This window comes from Sus scrofa, chromosome 6 (assembly GCF_054392235.1).
Source record: "Sus scrofa isolate SSC_HxYL_T2T_F1_AM1 chromosome 6, Sscrofa_HxYL_maternal_Yorkshire_Landrace_v2.0, whole genome shotgun sequence".
Taxonomy (NCBI): domain Eukaryota; kingdom Metazoa; phylum Chordata; class Mammalia; order Artiodactyla; family Suidae; genus Sus; species Sus scrofa.
Genome location: NC_139388.1, coordinates 57,897,330 through 57,915,269, shown reverse-complemented (window position 1 = coordinate 57,915,269; position 17,940 = coordinate 57,897,330). Strand labels below are relative to the sequence as shown.

Genomic DNA, 17,940 nt, shown 5'->3' with positions numbered 1-17,940 from the left:
GGGGGCACTGAACTGGGGGCGGGCGGGGGAGGGGGGTCGGAAGACTGTTCTGGGTTTGGAATCTGTCACTGAGGGGGAACAGCAAGGATGGGGTGGGGCTCTTGGGGGCGGATGCCAGAGCAAGGGGTGGAGGGTGGCTCCCAGACTCAGAGCCGGGGCTCCGCACCGGAGGCACATACCTGCTGGGGCGGCCCACCCCCATGCCCTCTGCCGGGGGGATCCTCTGCTCGGGCACAGGGGAGGCCTCCGTGGGTGCTGAGGGGCTGCCGTCTGTCCTCGGCGCCCAACCTCTGCGTCCACAGCAGATCAGAGGCCTGGCCCGAGGGGGGGCAGGGGGTGGGGCCAGCCCAGAGCCGCAGAGGGGGAGCCAGGGAGGACGGCCAGGCAGGGCGGCTGGGCCCCGGCCCAAGCAGGCTGGTGAGGAGACGGTGGCGGAGGAGAGACACAGAAGGGGGAGGCGGCAGGGAGCCAGAGCTTGGGGGCCAGGAGACGCAGGACAGACGGGGACGCCAGTGCGACAGAGAAAGACGGGGACCCACATGAGGGAACAAAGACATGGTGAGTGAGACAGAGACCACGAGGACAGTGGTGGAGAGACAAGAGGGACGGGGGCTCCCTGGGTCCCCGAGATGCTGGGGGGCACATGGGAGATTCCTGCCCAGAGACCCGGGGTGAACTGCAGGTGGAACAGGATGTAGGGAGGACAGAACCGGACAGCACTTAATGGGCTGAGGGTTCGGCCACATACAGCAGGGACCCAGTGGCCAGGAGGACAAGTCTAATCCACTCCGCATCTCCTCTGGTCCTTTATTGCCCCTCGGGAGCCCGCACTTTTCCTCCCTGCAAGCGCCCCCCTTCGGGAGGAGGGGAGAAGGCCCCACACAGCCTCTCCCTGGGAAGCTCTGTGGCCACATCCAGCTGGCAGGAGGACAGGGACTAAACCAAATTCGGCTGGAAGAACCCAGCCCTCAAATTTGGCACAGCCACTGCAAAGCACGCGAGTTCCCTGGGGGAGCCCAGTGGCTGAGAGGTCAAAGGGTCAAGCCCAGTGGCATGCAGCTAACAGAGTATCTGCAGCAACACAGCCACCTTCAGGCCCACCTGGGAAATGGGCCAATGGACTCTTCTGACAGGTGGGGGTCACCGGGCTGAACCAAGTCCTTGGGTAGGAGGGGTCAGTGGGGTCAAACCCAGTGGTTTTATAGGGCCACGGGGCAAACCACATCCTTCGGCTGGAAGGGTCACTGGACCAAACCAACACCTTTCCAAGTCAAATGGAATCCATCGGGGCGGTCAACCGGCCAAACTAAGTCCCTTCGGAGGGGGGGGGCTGGCCTCCCCTCCAGATCTGAGAGAGTCCCCTCCAGGGGAAGGAACTTAACTTCCGCTCCCGAGCGGAGGACCAGACAGACGCGGGCGGGCGGGCGGGCGGGCGGGCGGCCTCACACGCTGATGGTGCGGAAGACGGTAAAGCCCGACAGGGCGGTGCTGACCAGGACCCCGGGGCACTGCGGGTGCCAGTGCAGCTCCTTCAGGTCCGTCTCGCCCTGGTGCACGAACAGCAGCTGCTGGGGCAGGCCCACCAGCCCGGGGTCGGTCTCCGTGTCGCCTGCCTCGGGGTCCCGCTCCACGGCCAGGTCCCACTGGGTGATCTGGTTGTCTGCTCCGGAGGCCGCGAAGACCCCGCTGTCCTGGGGGTGCCACTCAACCGAGGTCACGGGGGCCACATGCTGCTTGAAGGTGGCCACTGGGGAGCCCGACTGTGGGAAGATCGGAGTCAGGGCCTCTGAGCCCCTCAGCCTGACTCTTGGGGTGACCTGGGCAGAGTACCCCACCCTTCTCCAGCCTTGGGATTCAACCAAGGTTCCACCCCTTGTGCCCCCACGAACCCAGGTTCTCTGAAAGGGACAGAGGGCAAACTGCAGCTGGTCGCAAAGGTGTAATGTCTCAGGGGCGGCAGTGCCCTCACCTGCCAAGAGGCCCTGCCCAGCTCTAGGTCACAGAACCCCCCCTCGCTCCTGCCTGGCCTGCCTCCGTTTCCTTTCCTATGAAAGGAACATGTGGCTCTCCAGGTTCATCCCAGAAGGCCTTAAAGGTGACAAAAGCACTCCCAGGCTGGGAGTTCCCTGGTGGCCTAGCAGTTAAGGATTTGGTGTTGTCACTACTGTGGCACAGTTCAATTCCTGGCCCAGAAACTATCATATGCCACGTGGATGACCAAAAAGCAAAACAAGGTGTTCCCGTGTGGCTCAGTGGTAATGAACCCAACTAGTGTCCATGAGGATGCGGCTTCCATCCCTGGCCTCGCTCAGTGGGTTATGGATCTGGCGTTGCTATGAGCTGCATTGTAAGTCTCAGACACAGCTTGGATCCCTTGGTGCTGTGGCTGTGGTGTAGGCTGGCAGCTGGAGCTCCGATTAGACGCCTAGCCTGGGAACCTCCATATGCTGTGGGTGTGACCCTAAAAAGACAAAAAAACCCAAACCAAAACCAAAAGAAAACATTCCCGGGCTCCAGAGAAGGCTGATGCAGAGCATAGCACTTTTACTAAAGCAAAGGTGGGGATCAGAGCCTCTGTGATTTGGCAAGGTGGTTCCAAAGTTCCAACCACCAATCCACTTGGCCATATGACCTGGCCCTGAACCTCCTGCCTTGGGGGCTCCCTTTCCAGAAGTTTCTCCCTTCCATTGGGGAAAGAAAAAAGATGATCTGGGGAGGGCACAGAGGTGCATGAAGCCCTGGCTCTGTCTAGGGAGACACCAGAGGCTGCCCCAGCCCCACAGTTCTACAAGGTCCACTCCTCGCTGGCAATACCGCACCCCCTCCCCGTGTGCCTCTGCCCCTTCTTCACCTCGGGTCCCTCTCCCAGTCATGCTGTGAAATCCACTGGAAGCAAAACTATGATCTTCTGAAGCCCCGGAGGCCCTGGGCAGCACGGCGCGACGGCTGGAGTCCCTGCCACCACCTGCCCCTCTTGACAGCGCTCCAGCTGGCATGGAGCAACCCCACTGCAGCCCCAAGCCTGGTCCCTGCTGAGCCTGGTGCCCCATCTGTTCCCTGATTCAAAGGGCCTTCCCGGCACCAGTGTATAAACCCCACAGGAGGGAAACCCCACAGATCCTAGCGGCTGCAGGAAGCAAGGGCTTCTCCCCTGGGGCCCAGCTGGGACTGTACCTTGAACTGCCGCAAGTCCCAGACCTTGAGGGCTCCGTCGTCCCCGCCACTGAGCAGGAAGGGCTCCTGCCGGCTCCAGCTGATGACGTTGACATCCCCGTTGTGGGCGGCGGGGGTGGTGAGCATGCAGGCCTTGCTGGGCGCCGCCCGGATGTCCCAGATGCGAATGGAAGCGTCGGCCGAGCAGGAGGCAAATACCTGGACAAGGCAGAGTCTGAGGGACCCTGGTGGACCCCACACACCCTGAAGATCCTGATCCCTCAGCAGGACCTGCGCCCAGCCCCCTCCTCCCCCAAGACCTTGGAGTCGAGACCCCCAGCCCTCCCTCACCGTGTCCTCTGTTGGGGACCACTGCAGGTCCTCCACGGAGCGTGTGTGGCCCACAAACGGCCGCTGGTCCACGTGCCAGGAGCCACTGTCCGTAGGTGTCCAGAGGTGGATGTTCTTCTGACAGTCCCCGGTCAGCAGGCGCCCTGGGTGAGGGAGTCGGGAAACGACGTCTTGGCACCCGGCCATGGCTCACTCCCGCTCCTCCCAGAGCCTGCTCCCTCTCAGCCCCCAGGTGGAAGTTCCCGGGCCAGGGATCGACCCCGAGCCACTGCAGTGACAACACTGGATCCTTTAGCTACTGTGCCACAAGGGCGCACCCCAAGGACTCACCAGGCACTCGAGGGGACCAGTCAAGTGCAAAGCCCTCGCCCATGTGGCCAGAGAAGGCGAAGATGGGCTTCACGCGGGCCTGCTCATCTCGGAGGAAAGTGGCCAGGGCCTGGGGGTCATCCACCACCTGCAGGAGCCGCCGCAGTGCAAACACCTCTACCTGGCCCTTCTCTGACCACACCCCGGCCACCGGCTCCTCACCCAGCCACGACACCTGCAGGGGAGCGAGGAGGAGAGGGGAGGGGGGAGGCACAGGGTGGTGACCACAGTCCCTAGCATTGCTGAGAACCAGAAGTGCAGTTACTCAGACCCCACCCACCCAGCCCTGGGACTACAACTCCCAGAAACCCTTGCGAGTCCGGACTCATGGCCGCAAGACGGGATTGGTACCTGGGACAGCTCCACCCCGCAGGAGAGGTGGTGCTTGGGGAGGACAAAACTCCTCCCAGACTCCCGGGATTTGAGGCTCTGGTTCCACTAGCGCCCCAGTGTGTCTCCTGTCTCCGTAACCCTCTAAACGTAGGCAGCTCAGGGGCTTCAGTCTCTGGATCTCTCTGCCTCTGCATGTTTGCCCACTAGGAGGGCCTGCGGACTCAAGGTTCCCAGTAGCCGCTGGCCCTGACCGCTCTCCTCAACTCCAGCTCATGTTGAACTGACCATTCAGATGTCACAGACCACAGCCGGGCTCCGAATCGCCCCCTGCAACCTACTTCTCTCCAGAGGTCCCCACCTCGGGCCTCAAACTGTAGGACTTGTTCTCCTTCCTCAGGCCCAGCACCCATGCCGGCTGCACTCCGCACGCACCATTTCCAAGCCCTTCGGCCGCCACCCATGCCACTATGGAAGTCACCCTCCCCTGCATTCTTCACAGTGCTGGCCGCCTCACCGGACCCTGGCCTCCTGCCCTTGCCCCCCCTACAGTCTATCCTAAATACAACAGTCAGAGGGATCCCTTTCAAACACAAGTCAGACCCCATCCATCCTCTGCTCTAAACCTCTGATGGCTCCCAATTTCCCTCCAAGTGAAAACCAAGTCCTTACAATGGCCTATGAGGCCCAAAACAATGTCTCTGCCACACCCACCTGCCAAACCTCATCACTCGCCCCCCTCATCCATTTAGCACTGCCCTCCCCAGCTTTCCTCAAAATTTCTCAAACATGCCATGGTCACCCCCAGGCCTTTGCACTTATTATTCCCTGGCTGGCAACCCTTCCCACAGACATCCTTGCCTCACTCCTTTATTCCCTGTGGGTCTCTGTTCACATGGTCTCTTATCAGTCAAATGACACCTTATCGGTGACTGCTTCCTTGACCAAACTTTTAGTTTGGGGTGGGGGGCAGGGTTTGAGCAGCAGCTTGATGTGGGACCTCAGTTCCCAGACTAGGAATTGAACCTGGGCTGCAGCAGTGAAAGCACCAGGTCCTAACCAGGAAGCTCCCTTGACTATTTAAAATAGCAGCCCCACAGCGGAAGATCCTAACTCCCTTATTTTCCTCCACAACACTCAGCACCTGGGGACACATGTGAATACACTTAGTTTCTTCTTGTTCTCTTCCCACTGGCATGTGTCAAGGAGCCAGCGACCTTTTGCTCCCTGTTAAAACCCCAGGCTCTAGAACAGCACCTGAAGCTCAGTAATACTTTAATGGAAATGTTTAGCAAGGACTATGGGCCAAGCACTGCGCATGCAACACTTTACTGCTCATGTCAACCCCGTCAGAAGGGGCTGTTAATTCTGAAGCACAAAAGTAACCGCATAGGCCAGAACAGTCCCTAAGCAATAACAGAAAACAAACATCTCATATGATAGCACTGTTTTTAGATACCTAAAGTAACTCTATTTCAGTTCTTTTGTTTGTTTTTTGCTTTTTTTTTAGGACCAGGCTTGCTGCATATGGAAGTTCCCAGGCTATGGGTGGAATCAGAGCTGCAGCTGCCGGCCTACACCACACCCACTGCAACTGGGGATCCAAGCCGTGTCTGCGACCTACATCACAACTCATGGCAACCCGGATCCTTAACCCACTGAGTGAGGCCGGGGGTCGAACCCACAGCCTCAGGGATGCTAGTTGGGTTACCGATGAGTCACAGCAGGAACTTGGGAGTTTCAATGCTTGAAGTAACACAAAGTGATCCCATTTTACCCTCATATCAGTCACACCAGGTAAGTTTTCTAACTCTCACCATTTTACAGAAAAGGAAAGAACACTAAAGATATCCCCACAGCATCTAGCACGATGACAACTACCATGACAGTTAAGATGTGATAAACTCATATACGAAATTGTGTCAAGTGTTTTCTAAAAGCTGAAGGGCGTGGATGGGGGGCGGGGACGCTCTGTGCTCCAGAGAATGGAGGGCAGGCTTCGGGGGCTGTATTTACCCGAACTCTGTTGATGCCACCATAGTGCGGCACCATAGCCAACTCTAGCTGAGGCTTTCGCTCTTCTTCATCCTCTTCATCCTCCTCCTCCTCTTCATCACTGCCCTCTGATGGCGGGGGCTTTGTCCCATGCAAATTGTGCATTCGAAGCATCATCAATCTGGCGGAAGTGTGGGATGAAATGAGGCCCTGGATACCAGGATCCTTGGGAAGAAGGGAGTGGGGAGGCTGGAAACCCCCCTATTTCTAGGTGCCGGGGGCCGCGGGGGGGGCCGCGGGGGGGGAGCCGCGGGGGCGGGGGGCTGAAGGCTCAGACTCCTGGTCGAAGTAAAGGCCCAGTTCTCACCTGTTGCTTTGGGCGCTCTCTGCCTGGGTTCCAGCACACAGGTAAAGTGTAAGAGGAAGCTCAGTCCGGTTGTCTCCCAGGTGATCCCGGACTATGTCGAAGCTGAGGCAGGGGGCGCCTGGGGATGGAAGGAGCGGTTGGAAAATTAGGATGGGACATAAGTATCTCAGGCCCTAATAGCCAGAGGTATCTCTTGAGTGTGGTGTCAATTCTCTTAGACCCCAGTTTCCTCTTTCAGAGCGCCTCTTAAGTTAAAGGCTCAGGACCGGCTCCCCTCGGGAACCCCAGTTTCCCCTTTCAGAGCGCCTCTTAAATTAAAGGCTCAGGACCAGCTCCCCTCAGGACCCAGATTTCCAGTTCCCTCCTTGCTCTGGCCCCGGGAAGTCCGAATGCCCCAGCCCTACCAGTCTGTGCTCGGTGGTACAGCACGTAGGCCTCCTCGTCCATGACCAGCTCCTCTCCCTCACGCAGTGGCGGTCCCCGGCCCGGTAGGTAGACCTGGGGAGGGCCCTCGGACCCTGCATCGTGGGACTCAGCCTCCATGGGCTCCCCAGTTTCACACGTGCGCCGCCGCCCCTTGCGCGCTGCCATCTTCCAACCCGTTCGCAGCCGGCGCGAGGTAAGAGCGTCACTTCCGGGTTGCGTTGCCTTCTTATGAGATCCGCCCTGCTGCGTGGTTACCTTGGAAACCCCCGGGTTCGCTGATTAGAGAGGGCGATGGGACCGGGTGAAGGAGAACTGACATAATCGTGTCCTGGTCCAGCTAGCGAGGCCTGCGGATCTGGAGAATTACCCCCTCCCGGTGACTTTGCGGAGTTCCTCCGCAGAGCCGCGGCAAGGCCTCCTGGGAGTTGTAGTTCTACGGGAGGCCTGTTTTTTCCTCATCAGCTAGAGGAAGTCCAAGCCCAGACACCATCTTCCACTTTTGACTCCCAAGGCATTCTTTCCACTTAATTAATTATTCGTGTATGCAAATAATCCTAGCTAGGAGACTAGGTTTCTGCTCCCTTAGGACCAATAAAGCCGGTTTCTTCTCCCCTCCTTATTCTTCCCCCGCTTCTTGTTATGAAGGCTTTAATTCATTTCCAAATGCTTAAGTAAAGTGAGGATGAGTTGCCTCATCAGGCGTTCACGTTGCAGCTGTGGTCAGCAAGCACTTAATCAGAAAGCCCACCCTCTGGAGGCAGCTATTACAAGTGTTTCGGCTCTTTTTATTGCCCATTAGCACCAGAGGTTTGGCTAATTGGCATAATGAAATATTAGAACTAGGTTCTCATTGGTGAGCTTCACAACATTGAAGATTTGTGGATTGGCTGGGATATAATAGGCACTCTCCTCACTTGCCTGAACAGGATATTAAGAACCTAGCAAACCTCATTGCCTGTTGCCATAGGAATGGTACCCTCTAGGATGTTTTGAATCCCAGATCTTTCTTGAGTTCTCTGTCCCCCTTCTCTTAACGCCTCCACCCCTTCTTAACTCGTCTCTTCTCATGGCTTCTTTCTGGGTCTTCACCTCCCGCCTCCCTCTGGGGTCTCTGTTCTTGCTCAAATTCTCTTTCTGCACCCTCTTCCTCTGAGGGACTTTTCTCAGTTTCTGTTTCCTCCGGAGAAGTTTGAGGGGACTGAGACAGGCATGGATCTCACACTTGGCTTGAGGAGGCATAAAAACATGGTTTATTCCAAACACTGCAATGTGGGACAGGAGAGTGGCCAGGGAGGTTGGTAGTGAGTGTGAACTCCCAGATCCCTCCCTTCCACAACCCATTTCCAGACCCGGCTGGAGATCTGGGAAGAGGAGGCTTTTGGGGGGCTGCTGGGTGATTACTGAAGGGGCACAAATAAAGGTTGGACTTGGAGAGTATATGGTTGGTGGCACCTGGGCCTGGTAGTGAGGTGCGAAAGGGTGGGAGGTTTTGGCCTGATGGAGGTTGGGATCAACGCTGGGGCAGGGGAGGCGGGGCTTCCGTTGGGGGTGTGTCCTAGGGCAAAAGAGGGAAAAGCTACCGAGGTTGGTTGGAAAAGGGTGGGGTGGGGAGGGTGTCACGGTTAGACGTCGAGGGGCACAGTCTGGTCGGGGCACAGTCTGGGGGTGGAGTCACAGTTTGGGGTCAGGGGTCACAGTCTGGGGTCGGATGACCATTTTTAGGGGTCGGAAGTCACAGTCTGGGGTCAGGGGTTTCTGTGTGGCGGGGCCAAGGTCTGGGGTCACAGTTTGGCGAACGCGTCTCACAGTTTTGAGTCCCGATGGATGAAAGGTTAAAAACGGGCTTCCCCGGAGGCGTGGCTGGGGCCGGGGAGCTGCACAGTGATGTGAGGGCCACGGCCCCGGGCGCAGGGGTGAGGCGCGGACGTGGCGTGACCCCTGCCACCTCCTGCCCCATCTGGTGACGTTAAAAAGCCCTTGTCGGGTTTAAAAAAAAGTTCAGTGGCATCCGAGATCCCATCCCCTTGCTCCTAGGCTGGGTGAGCTTTGTGGGGCCAAATCCCCTCTGGCTCTCGGCGCCCCTGTAGCGAGGGGCTCAGGACGCTGCTCCAGGCGGGGTCCGGCCAGGTCCATTTGTTTCTTTCCCAACCCACGCGGGTCCTGTCCACCCCGCATGCCCCCTCGGGCTGTGGCCTGCGCGGACCGAGGGGGCGGCGGCCCCCCCCTCCCGGGCCGCGTCATACCTCGGACTCGAGGCTGGAGAAGTGCGCCGAGCCCCGGCGGGTACCCAGGTCCCCGCCCCGGTGTCTCCGGTGGGGCGCAGCGGGCAGCGGCGGCCCCCAGTGCGCGGCATGCGGGCACCGGCGCGCGTGGCGGGAGGGCCCAGTGAGCCTGCGCGCAGGGGCAGCGCGGGGACAGGAGCTGAGGTCCTCGAGCGATCGCGAGGTGGGCGCGGGCGGCGGGAGGTCCCAGCCCCCAGCGGCCCGCCGGTGTCGGTGGTGATGTGGCGCGGCGGCCGGCGCGCGGTGCGAGGCCCGCGGGCGGTGAGGGTGCGGCCGCGGGCACCCGCAGCGGGCCCGGCGCCGGGGAGGGGGCCCCGCGGCCCAGGGCGGGGGCGGCGGCGCCCACCAGCCGCCGTCCAGGCCGTCGTGCGAGCAGCTGAGATGACGCGGCGGCGGCAGAAGCTCCAGGCTGGCGCAGTGGCGGCAGTGCCAGGCGGCGGGGCCGCTGCGCGGGGGCAGGTAGTCCCAGCTGCCGGCGCGCCAGCCCCCGAGCTTGTCGACCGACCAGTAGCGGCCGGGCGGCGGCCCGAGGCGCTCGGCGTACGGGTAGGGGAAGTCGGCGAACCACCAGGGCTCCAGGCCGCCCAGCGACGCGCCGCCCAGGCTCTCCGAGTCCTCCGAGTCCGACGGCGACGGCTCGAGGTCAAGGTAGGGGCAGGGGGGTGGCGCGGCGCGGCACGGCGGGGGCGCGGCTTGGGCTCCGCCGCCCGCGCCCCCCGCGCCGCCCGCGCCTCCGGCGCCGGGGCCCAGCAGGGGCTGGCTCTCGGGGTCGGAGCGCGGCCAGCGCGTGGGCGCCGGTGGGCTCTCGTCCTCGTAGGCCAGGCGGCACAGCGGCGGCCCGACGGTGGTGGCTGCGGCGGCAGGGGGCGCTGGCGGCGACGGGAAGCCGGGGAAGGCGCCCGCGGGGGGCTCGGCCGGCTCCTTGTCGCGCACGATGGCGAAGTAGGAGGGCGGCGGCTTCTGCGGGGGCTGCGCGGCCGGCGGGGACAGCGGACGCCCGGTCGCGCCCCGGGGCGCCGCGCGTGCCTCGCCTACGCCCAGGCCCTGCGGCTCGATGGGGCCGTAGTAGCGGTGGAAGCCGTCGGCCAAGCCCGCGCCCGCCGGCGGCCCTGCCCCTTTGGCGCGGCGCCAGCGGTCCACGGCTGCGCGCTCCCGGGGCACGAAGGGCGCCGGGCCGGGCGCGGGCCTCGCCGCGGGGTAAGCCGGGCTGGGCAGCGGCTGCGGCGGCGGCGGGGGCTTGGCCGGTGGCGGGGCAGCCTCGGCGCTGCAGCAGCTGTACATGCCCTGTGGAGGCCGCGGGAGAAGCAGAGTCAGCGGAGGATGCCCAGGACCACCTGCCTTTTCCTCCGTCCTTCCCTCCCCTTCCGCACCTCCACCCAACCGGCTGCCATTTCTAGGCATCCCGGCCTGCTTCCTCCCGTCTCCCCCTTTCTGCCGCCTTCGCCCCATACCCTGGAGAAGGCCAGCAGGAAATCCATGCGGTGCGTGGGCCCCAGGCAATGCCGCAGGCGCCAGTACACCAGGTGCTCCCAGGCGAAAACCAGCAGGGAGAGGCCCATGGCCACCAGGAGCATGTAGAAGACGCCAGCCATGTTGTCGATGTCCAGCTTGCTGCTCATCACCTCGATCTTGTCATTGTGGCAGATCCCGGAGAGCCACAGCCGCTCCAGCATCTCGATCTCATCTGGGGAAAGGCGGGTGGCAGGTCACCTGCCGTGGGCACCCTCTGAGGACACTCCTCTCTGATAAAGGCATCTCAGACCCATATCTGGGTCCCCATCCCATCCTTCCCCAGGACCCCGGGGTTCTTGCCTCCCCCCCCCCTCCCCCCCCCTCTAGGCATCCTCTCGTGCAGCCGCACCATCCCCCAGGAACTGCAGTAGTGCCAGGTCGATGGGCCGCTTCCAGCGGGAACCCTTGTGCAGAGCGATGCCATAGCCCGTGGTGGCAAAGACCTTGCCCGAGCCGATGGTGACGAGCTTGCAGCCCTCATCCTTGCGGGCCATGTAGTTGAGCACGGCCGCGTCATAGATGAAGGCGTCCAGCTTCCTGCCAGAGAGGCCATGAAGGGCAGAGTCAGTTCCACCCAGACACCCGTCCAGCCCAACCCAGAACCCCTCTAATTCCTAACCTCTAGCTGTGTGGTGAACTTCTCAGCAGGTCACTGCACTTCTTGTGCCTCAGTTTAAACATCTGTGAAATGGGGACAGCAGCAACACCTCCCTTCCAAGGTTGTTGCGAAGGTTAGATGGCCCTTGCAGCAAAGCAAGTGCTAGAGAAATGTTAGCTGGGACTGTTAATAAAATAACTGCTCACTCTGTCCTCACCAGAAACTTCCAAAGAAGGTCCTAGATACGCCTCTATTTTAAAGAGGAGGACTGGAGCTCCCATTGTGGTACAGCGGAAACAAATCTGACTACTTTCCGTGAGGTTGCAGGTTCGATCCCTAGCCTTGCTCAGTGGGTCAGGGATTCGGTGTTGCTGTGAGCTATGGTGTAGACTGGCGGCTGTAGCTTGGAACTTCCCTATGCTTCAGGTGCAGCTCTAAAAAGCAATAAAAGCAAAAGCGGAGGACTGACATTCAGAAAGGGGCATCTTACAAATAATAATAAGGCTAACGATGGCAGTTCCCGTTGTGGCTCAGTGGTAATGAACCCAATTAGTATCCAGTAGGATGCAGGTTCAATCCCTGGCCTCACTCGGTGGGTGAAGGATCCGGCATTGCTGTGAGCTGCGGTGTAGATGGCGGATGCGGTTTGGATCCCATGGTGCTGTGGCTGAGGCATTGGCCGGCAGCTGCAGCTCCGATTCCACCTCTAGCCTGGGAGCTGCCATGTGCTACCTGTGTGGCCCTAAAAAACAAAAAGAAAAACAAAACAAAAAACAAACAAATAATGCTAATGATGACTTAGTGCCAGGCACCATGCTATTTATGAGAATAACTTAATTCTCCCAACATTCCTGTGAGGTGGAAACTATTATCTCCATTATTCAGACAGAGAAACACAGGCCCAGACAAGCATCTTAATTGGCTTGGGTGCTCCCCAAGGCCCTCATTTCTACAATGTGAGAAGACACGCAGGGGCATGGAATTAGCCATCCTCACAGATGAATACATGTGGCACTCACCGCATGTCACTTTCCTTCTCAACTGCTGCCATTTTACATTTATTTCTGTCGTGAGTTGATTAATCTCACCTCTCCCACTAGAATGCAAGCCCCACAAGGGCAGCATCCAAGCCAGTCCCGTTTCGGGCTGCGACCCAGTGGCTCCTGACACCTACAAGATGGTCGTAAATATTTGCATAATAAATGAATGAATGAACAAAAGAAGTCACGCTTGGGAACACTGTGTTTAACTATTCTACACCTTGAGCACTGAGGATCTGACAAAGGAAGATGTTGGTCCAGAGCGTATTCATGAGAAAAATCACCGGAGTTCCTGCTGTGGCTCAGCAGGTTGAAAATGGGTATCTTAACCTGATGGGTATCCACGAGGATTCGGTCGGGTTCCATCCCTGGCCTCGCTCAGTGGGTTAAGGATCTGGCATTGCTGAGAGCTTCGGAGTAGGTCTCAGATGTGGTGTTGCTGTGGCTATGGCGAGGCCAGTGGCTCTGGCTAAGATTCCACCCCTAGCCTGGGAACCTCCATATGCCCCAAGTGAGGCCATAAAAGGGCAAGACAAAACAAAACAAACAAAAAACCCAAGTTCCCGTTGTGGTTCAGTGATAGTGAACCTGGCTATTGACTGTGAGAACGTGGGTTTGATCCCTGGCCCCCATCAGTGGGTTAAGGATCCAGCGTGGTGCGACTGTGGCATAGGCCAGCAGCTGCGGCTCTGATTCAATCCCTAGCCTGGAAACTTCCAGCGAGGTCCTAAAAAAAAAAAGCAACACCAAAAAACCACCAACTAGTCCCAGAACTTTTTTTTTTTTTTTTTTAATTCCAGGAATCCTCCCTAGACTATATAGCTCCATAGTCATTTTGTGGGGTGAAATTTTTGGTCATTTTAACTGCAGACACAGACTAGTTCCTAGGAGGAGGTACCTGTCTTGTCTAATCCAATATTGTCCAAAAGAACATTCTGGGCTGATGCCAGTGTTTCATCTCTGCGGTCCAATATGGCAGCCACCAGCCCCCCGGGCTCTGGAGCACTTGCAAGGGGCTCAAAGGGTGAGAACTTAAATTTTTTAAATTTTTTATTTTTAAATTTTGTTTTATTTTTTGCTTTTTAAGGCCACACCTGCGGCATTTGGAGGTTCCCAGGCTAGGGGTCCAATTGGAGCTGCAGCTGCCGGCCTACACCACAGCCACAGCAATGCTGGATCCTTAACCCACTGAGCAAGGCCAGGGATCGAAACTGCAACCTCATGGCTCCTAGTCAGATTCATTTCCGCTGCGCCACAACGGGAACTCCATAAAATTTTTTATTTTTTTATTTTTTGCTTTTTTTAAGGCCGTACCCACAGCATGTGGAAGTTCCCAGGCTAGGGGCTTGAATTGGAGCTGCAGCTGCCAGCCTACACCACAGCCATAGCAACACATCTGTGACCTATACCACAGCTCACGGCAACGCTGGATCCTTAACCCACTGGGAGAGGCCAGGGATCGAACCTGCATCATCATGGACACTAGTCAGATTTGTTACCACTGAGCCACAACAGGAACTCCCAATATTTTTAATTTATTTTTTAAAATTGATTTTATTTTTTGGTCTCGCCCACGGCATGTGGAAGTTCCTGAGCCAGGGATCAAACCCGGGCCACAGCAGTGACAATGCCGGATCCTTAACCTTCTTAGCTACTGGGGAACTCCTTTTTAAAAATGTCAATTAATTAAAATGTAAATAGTCTTGGACAGTGTAGGCTTGGAGGAAATAAGGGCCATCAAGGCTTTCGGCTGGACTCTGGTTTGAGGAGGAGAAGGCGAAGAGTCTTCCTGACAAGAACACATCACCTGGAGACTTGAGCTGTTTGCCCATCCATTGATGTAAATACCTCTGAGTCCCCAAATCCAGTAAAGCTCTGTTTGCACACGCACGTGAGCACATAGAAATGCCCTGAATGCCCGGGGCAGGGGGCGCAGTGCATAGAAACTGAGAAAAGGACAGACTCCGTCCTAGCAAAGGCAGAAACAGAGAAGATTCCCCACATCGAATGGATTCAGACAAAGCCAAAGCTTGGAGGGGGGCGAAGAAATTCAAAGCTCCAGAAAATGAGCAGAAACGTGGGAAAGGCACTCACCATCCCGCAGTTGGGGAATGGGGTTTGGATTCATTTTAGAGCCTAACAGGCAGGGAGCAGCCAGCTGGCATCAGGAAACACACACCCGTAGAGGTGAGAAAACTCCCACACTGCCTGCAGGCGAGCGCTGCTGCCTTGTATGCAAACTCTATTTTCTCTCTAGGTGTCTCTGTGTTTAGGAAAATGCCCCTGGGGGTGAAAGGTGCATTGTTCCCTTGGTTTAAGCAAGAAGCGCTCAGAATCTCCGTCTAGAGTCAGGCCAAAGAGGAGGGATGGAGGCTCTAGGGACCAGGCTTGGATGGAAGGAGGGGGTTCTGGGGTCCGGGGTGGGGGAAATGCGTGGAGGAGGGACCCAAGAAGCATTTTCCTTTATTATTATTATTTTTTGGCCATGCCTGTGGCATGCAGAAGGTCCCAGGCCAGGGATCAAACCTGTGCCACAGCAGCACCTGGGGCCCCAGCAGTGACAGTGCCAGATCCTTAATTGATAGGCCACCAGGGAACTCCCCAGAAGCATTTTAGAGCCAAAAATCAAGGCTTCCAGTGGCGGGAAGATGAGCAGGCTTTCAGGGAGAGGGGAGCAAAGAATCTGCTTTTATTTTTTGTTTTTATTTTTATTTTTGCTTTTTTGGGGCCGCACGTGCAGCATACGCAAGTTCCCAGGCTAGGGGTCGAATCAGAGCTACAGTGGCCAGCCACACCCATGGTCACAGCCACAGCAAGGCAGGATCTGAGCCACATCTGCGACCTACACCACAGGTCACAGCAATGCCAGATCCTCCCTCCTTGAGTGAGGCTAAGGATTGAACCCACATCCTCCTGGGTACTAGTCAGGTACAACGCCCCCCATCCCTGCTTACCCCTCTCCCCTCATCTCCATGCACGCCTCCGTCCCTGAGGCTGCTCCAGTCACCCTGTTCTGTGCACTTTCCATATTGCTCCAGCACACTCCTACCTCAGGGCCTTTGCACTGGCTGTTCCCTCTGCTAGAACATTCTTCTTCCAGACACCACCTAGCCAGCCCCCTCACTTCCTTCAAGTGTTTTCTCAAAACACCTTCCCCAGTACCCTGTTTAGTACTGCAAACTGTAGCCACCTTCGTGGGGTTCCCAAATTCATTCATCCGTCCAATTTTTTTTTAATGGCCACACCCTCGGCATGTTGAAGTTGCCAGGCCAGGGATCGAATCCCAGCCCCAGCTGCAACCTACACCACAGCTGTGGCGACACCAGATCCTTTAACCGACTGCAGGCCGGGGAGAGAACTAGCACCTCCACAGCCACCCCATTCGATGCACTACAGTGGGAACTCCACCCTAGCCTATTTTTATCTCCTCGTAAGTATAAAATGTCCTTAGTTCTTAAGTTAGTTTCTTTCCTTCTGTCTGTCTGTCTTCTCAGGTCCGCACCCGCAGCACATGGAGGTTCCCAGGCTGGGGGTCTAATCAGAGCTACAGCTGCGGGCCTACACCACAGCCACAGCAACATGGGATCTGAGCCACATCTGCAACCTACACCACAGCTCATGGCAACACAGGTCCCTTAACCCACTGAACAAGGCCAGGGATCGAACCCACATTCTCATGGATGCCTGTCGGGTTCGCTAACCACTGAGCCATGATGGGAACTCCTCTTTCTTTCTTCCTTTGGGCCGAACTTGCAACAAATGGAAATTCCCAGGCTAGAGATCAAATCGGAGCTCCAGCTGCCCGCCTACACCACAGCCCCAGCAACTCAGGATCCAAGCTGCATCTGTGACCTACACCACCGCTTGAGGCAATGCCAGATCCTTAACCCCCTGAGCAAGGCCAGGGATGGAACCTGCATCCTCATGGATACTAGTTGGGTTCTTAACCTGCTGAGCTATAATGGGAGCTCCTTTTAGTTCTTCAGTTTACCATCCCTTCCCCCTCCCCCCACTGGAATTTAAGTTCCATGAGGGAGCAGCCATGGTCTGTCTGGCTCACTGCTAAGTCCAAAGGGTCTAGAACAGCACCTGGCACACAACAGGGGCTTAATAAAGAGGGTTTGAATGAATAAATTCAGGCTGGTTCGAAGCCGGGATTCTGTGGGCCGGTCCCTGGAGCTGAGCGGCAAGATGTCATTAGTATGGAAATGATTCCAGAAGGTTTTCCTCCACGGAAAAGGCAAGATGAGAACAGTGTGTACTTTTAGGAAGGAATGTATAAAGATGTGTGTGCAGACATGGCTGAATTGATGTGGAACATACTTTAGGGAAAGGGGACCTGACATTTTCCTCTTGGCCCCTCCTAAGTGAGTAACTGAACCTCCTTCATGGAGTGGGCTTCCAGAACGGGCTGGGAGGACAAGCCGGTGTTTCTTTCACGCTTTTTAAGAGATGCATTTCCTTTCTCTTCCTGTGAGGTTGTTTGCCCTCAGCAGTCGGGTCAGTCCACATGTGGTACCGGCGCTAGCCAGAGCCATGTGAGGCTGCCAATTTCTTTGTGCCTCTCTGTCGGGATGGACTTTTTCTAGTATCATCCAGACTGTTAATGATTAGCCCCACGTGGCCACGTGGATTCAAATTCTAATTAAAATATAAAATTCCGTGCCTGAGTCACACCAACCGCATTTCAAGGGATTGCGAGTTGTTGGCCACCACACCGAACTGCACAGATCTAGAATGTTCCTGTCATCGCAGAAAGGGTGGTTGGAGGGTGCTGCCCTAGACACACGTGGGTCTGTCTTCCAGACGAGAGCGGAAGCTCCAGGAGAACAGAGACTTCAGTCTGTTCACTGCTATACCCTCAGGGTCTAGCCCCGTGCTGGTGCAAAAAGACCTCAAGACACATCTATCAGATGAATGAATGAATGAATAAATGCCTTTTAACGCTCATATCATTAGGGATATCTTGTCAGTGAGATCATGATTCATTATTCATTTGCCTCTTTGGTCCTCTCTATATTAAAAACACATATATAGTATCATACACATATACATAGACATGCATGTATATACATTAGACACACACACACACACACACACACACACTAGTCCTGTATATATATGATTAATCCAGGAGAAGAGACTGAAATATACTGACAGTGGAGATGTGGTCCAGGCAGGTATCCCTCCAGTGAAGTTCATGGTCAACAACCCTGCTCATGTGCTCACAGGCCCACCACAGCCAGAGTTTGGGACCCTGCTCCCAAATATGGACAGACTACCAAGGATTAATAGACAAGCCTCTAACAAGAAAGAGAGAAACTTAAAAGAAAAAATAAAAGGAAAAAAACCAAATCCGACGAGGAACTATGAAGTGGCGCGTTCGATCCCTGGCCTCACTTAGTGGGTTAAGGATCTGGTGTTGCTGTGGCTGTGGCCTAGCAGCTGTAGCTCTGATTGGACCCCTAGCCTGGGAATCTCCATATGCTGTGGGTGCGACCCTAAAAAGCCAAAAAA

The 17,940-nt window shown here is 56.9% G+C and overlaps 2 protein-coding genes across 3 annotated transcripts in view; both read right to left on the bottom strand.

Annotated features, from left to right (window-relative positions):
* Window positions 1-793: 793 nt before the first annotated feature.
* Window positions 794-7,165, bottom strand: GRWD1 (glutamate rich WD repeat containing 1). Its single transcript, XM_003127271.5, has 7 exons — window positions 6,970-7,165; window positions 6,566-6,683; window positions 6,220-6,379; window positions 3,835-4,048; window positions 3,505-3,647; window positions 3,175-3,372; window positions 794-1,760 (listed from the first exon to the last, which is right to left on the bottom strand). Exons 1-7 carry the CDS (start codon window positions 7,154-7,156, stop codon window positions 1,443-1,445), a joined length of 1,338 nt encoding a protein of 445 aa, XP_003127319.1. The 5' UTR covers window positions 7,157-7,165; the 3' UTR covers window positions 794-1,442.
* Window positions 7,166-9,048: 1,883 nt separating this feature from the next.
* Window positions 9,049-17,940, bottom strand: part of GRIN2D (glutamate ionotropic receptor NMDA type subunit 2D) — a 42,146-nt gene continuing 33,254 nt past the window's right edge. For both annotated transcript variants that reach the window (XM_084961323.1, XM_021094673.2), the window contains 3 exons: window positions 11,135-11,322; window positions 10,725-10,957; window positions 9,049-10,557 (listed from right to left, as the gene is read on the bottom strand). In XM_084961323.1, the coding sequence (XP_084817449.1) occupies window positions 9,229-10,557; window positions 10,725-10,957; window positions 11,135-11,322 (1,750 nt within the window). In that variant the 3' untranslated portion in view covers window positions 9,049-9,228. The remainder of the gene's footprint in view (window positions 10,558-10,724; window positions 10,958-11,134; window positions 11,323-17,940) is intronic.